Source organism: Nycticebus coucang, chromosome 12, assembly GCF_027406575.1.
Source record: "Nycticebus coucang isolate mNycCou1 chromosome 12, mNycCou1.pri, whole genome shotgun sequence".
NCBI classification, from domain to species: Eukaryota; Metazoa; Chordata; class Mammalia; order Primates; family Lorisidae; genus Nycticebus; species Nycticebus coucang.
This window is the reverse complement of record NC_069791.1, coordinates 10767648-10771745: the sequence shown is the minus strand read 5'-3', so window position 1 is coordinate 10771745 and position 4098 is coordinate 10767648. Positions and strand designations below refer to the sequence as shown.

The following is a 4098-nucleotide window of genomic DNA, read 5'->3' as shown; positions in this document are numbered from 1 at the left end:
ACACATAATAAAGCTTAGATATAAAAGAAATTAAAATTTTGTGGAATCACAATATACTGTGGGTCTAATCTAGTCACGTGGAAAAATTCAAGCTTGCGTATTGATTACAAATGTGAAACAAAAAAGGAAATTGGAGGTGGCGCCTGTGGCTCAATAGGAGTAGGGCACCGGCTCCATGTGTTGGAGGTGGCGGGTTCAAACCCAGCCCCAGCCAAAAAAAAAAAAAAAACACAGGAAATTGGAATGGCAGAACAACTTTTTAAGATATATTTGAAATTCTATCACAAACTATCAAAACAATAGAATAGACAATTGTACAGCCAAACCCAAATATTGGAAATATCAATTACAAAAGAAATACATGTGAATTAGTTTGCTGTCTCCAGTAGTCAACTATTTATTGCTATCTGGCTTTGATATCACTTTATTCAAGTAAAATAATCTCTAAATTTTACAGCAAGGTTGAATAAAATTCAATAGTCAGAGATGAAAAATCACACAATAACAACCTTTATCCTGTTAGGACTGACAGAAGACCCTCAATTTCAGGTTCCAGTATTTCTTTTTTTATTTCTCACTTATATGTTAAGTATAACTGGGAATCTGACCATCATATCCCTCACTTTATTGGATTCTCACCTTAAAACACCCCTGTACTTTTTCCTTCAAAATTTCGCCTTATTAGAAATCTCATTCACATCTGCTTGCATTCCTAGATATTTGTACAACATAGCAACAGGTGATAGGTCAATTACTTATAATGTTTGTGTCATTCAAGTCTTTTTTACTGATGTCTCTGGAGTAACAGAATTTTTTCTTCTGGCCACCATGTCCTATGACCGCTATGTGGCCATCTGCAAACCCCTGCATTATGTGACCATCATGAACAGCAGAGTCTGCAGAAGCCTTGTCATCTGCTGTTGGATGGGTGGATTGTTGGCTATACTCCCACCATTTACCCTGTTCCTAAATTTGAAATTTTGTGACTCAAATGTAATAGATTATTTTTTCTGTGATGCATCTCCTATCCTGAAGATTTCATGCTCAGACACATGGCTCATAGAGCAGTTGGTGATTGTCAGTGCTGTGCTAACCTTCATTCTGACCCTTCTGGGTGTGGTTTTGTCCTACATATACATTATCAAGACCATTGTAAGATTCCCTTCTGCTCAGCAAAGGAAAAGGGCTTTTTCCACCTGCTCTTCCCACATGATCGTGGTCTCCATCTCCTACGGAAGCTGCATCTTCATCTATATCAATCCTTCGGCAAAGGAATCAGTGGCTATTAACAAGGGTGTGACAGTACTAATGACGTCCATTGCTCCCGCATTGAACCCATTCATTTACACTCTGAGAAACAAACAAGTGAGACGAGCGTTCAGTGACTCTTTCAAAAAAGTCGTACTGGTTTTAAAGAAGTAAGAGAATGTTCAAGTCTAGAAGTAAAATACCAAGATAAGCATAAACCATAAAGCTTCAGATCTGTGTCTTTGTGATTTGATCTCTAGCCAGGATAACCCTCTCAAACATTTATTCAACCCAGAACAAATACTCTCCACCTCACAAGTTCACACCTTTAATTCTCCCTGCAAACAAACCTCTTCCATGATAAGATTCCAATTAGAAGACATGATAATATGTTTTCAGTAAAATGTGAGCCTAATTTTATTTCTAATCTAGCAAATAAAAATTAAAAACAAAACAAAATAAAACAAATGCACATCAAGCAAGGAAACAAACAGCTTATCTTAAATTTTCCTGGACTTGCAAGAAAATAATTGATTTAAAGTTCTCATTACCTCTTCTGGTCTTAATGGAGCTAAATATTTTAATTTATTAAGTTATAATTGTTGAGTTCCAAGTTTAAGAGGGAAAGTTTCAAGCAATGAAATTTAGTAATATCCTCGAACTTCTTTAGCCCACTAATAATCTTATGTAACTAATTTTTTTCAAAGCACCATTATCAATAAGTAACATGATATAATTGAAGAATAAAAAAATAATAATAATTATAATTGTATGTCCCAATAAATGTGTTTTAAACAGAAGCAAAATGTGCTATTTAGGATCCCAAAGTTTGTTCAGACACATTTATATACACATGTAAAATGCTGAAATTTTAAAATGAAAAGATCCACAGATTATACAGACAAAATAATAACTTAAATAAAGCTGAAAAAAAGGTTCTTTTCTAAAAGGATAAGAAATTTTCACTACAAAGTCTAAATACTAGTTGCAGTTTAGAAATTAAGTTATTAAAACTGGAGAAAACATCCTATTCCTAGTGGAATATGAGTATCTTAGCTCAAAATGTAGATAAATTAAGCAATACTATTTTTTTTTTTTTTTTTTTTGTAGAAACAGAGTCTCACTGTACCGCCCTCGGGTAGAGTGCCGTGGCGTCACACGGCTCACAGCAACCTCTAACTCTTGGGCTTACGCCATTCTCTTGCCTTAGCCTCCCAAGTAGCTGGGACTACAGGCACCCGCCACAACGCCCGGCTATTTTTTTGTTGCAGTTTGGCCGGGGCTGGGTTTGAACCTGCCACCCTCGGCATATAGGGCCGGCGCCCTACTCACTGAGCCACAGGCGCCGCCCCTAAACAATACTATTTTTTTGGTAGAAACAGGGATTCACTATATTTTCCAAATTGGTCCCAAACTCCTAACCTCCAGTGATCCTCCCACATTCCTAGCATTATAGTCATGAGCCACCACACCAGGCCAATAAATTTTTGTATATCACTGAAACTTACAATGTTAATAGAAATCAAGGAAACTAAACCAGCAATACACATAGATGTTTGAGATGATTTAAAAGGAAGTCAAAGTTAAAAGTTTCAATTAAAGGAATAATTAAATTTTTCATGAAATGACATAGATTATTAGAACATAAAATCTTCATAAATTTTTCTCAAAAAAGCTTGTACATTTACTAAATAAATTCTGATGTTGATGAGTTTTCTCTCATGTTTCTGGGATGCAGGTCTAACATCACCCTTTAGACTTTCTCCTGAAATCTCCAAGATTTTACACTTTCTGCTGTCTTTGTAAAAAAATACACCTCTCCTCAATTATTCACCTGATCTTTATTCTTCATTTACATCTCAATTTAAATGTCATTTCTACTTAAATGCTGTCTGTTTCTTCCTCCTTCCACCACACAGCACACAGACCACACCTAAGATATTGTCTGTCCTATTTGCTGTTTTATCCTAAGTTTTCTCTTCTATAACATCAATCGCACTAAAATTAATTTCATTTGTATTACATATGTATAACCTGTCATAAAGGCAAAGACTTTTTAGCACACTTGAGTGTATAAAAAAAGTTGCAAATAAATTATACAAAATATATGTATGAAAGTATCACAATCTCTGCAATGAAAGAATGATTGTTTGAAAAAGAATTCTAATTAGTAACATGAAAACATAATCAAAAAAGAATCAAATGGGTATGATGTGGTGTATATTTAAAAGGACTTCCAATCAATATTTAACTGTCTTGATACATTTGATTTATGTGTTAAGATATGACAAATATTAACAAGTATGGAGGGACCTGCCCCGAATACACTGTGGGTCTCCTTCCAGTGGCTTGGTGGGGCAGGAAGACTGACTGAAATTATTAGGAAAAATATAGACAATAATAGACAAAGAAAAAGAGATGGCTTTTAAGAGCAGCGGAAATTCGGGAGGCAGCACACCCTGCTTGGTGAGGCTTCCACTGTGCTGCCCTGAGTATCAGGCTGGCCCTGTATCGGTTTCATACATCAGGGTTACGACCATAAATCTCATGAAGGAAAGACAAACAATTCCGTCATGGCTCTTGCTGCACTTGCATTTCTACTAACAAGACTAATTCTTCAACTAACTATGCTAATTGTATGGATTTACTTGCTACTTTTTATTGTTTTGAGGTATTTATGATCTTTACACAAACAGAGTCTGGATGGGGAAACAGTTAGGAGCTGACATCCGGGAAAATACCCTAGCCCACCCACAATCACAAATCACAGATGCGATATTTTCCTCTGACCAAACTAAGGTGACAGAATAAAAGAGATCTTTCATCTCCATATCTGGTCTGGAGCAATCC

The 4098-nt window shown here is 35.7% G+C and overlaps 1 protein-coding gene across 1 annotated transcript; it reads left to right on the top strand.

The window, feature by feature from the left end:
* The first annotated feature begins 486 nt into the window (after window positions 1–486).
* LOC128562449 (olfactory receptor 6C2-like) lies at window positions 487–1422 on the top strand. Its single transcript, XM_053557401.1, has one exon. The coding sequence runs from the start codon at window positions 487–489 to the stop codon at window positions 1420–1422; it is 936 nt and encodes a 311-aa protein (XP_053413376.1).
* The last annotated feature ends 2676 nt before the right edge of the window (window positions 1423–4098 follow it).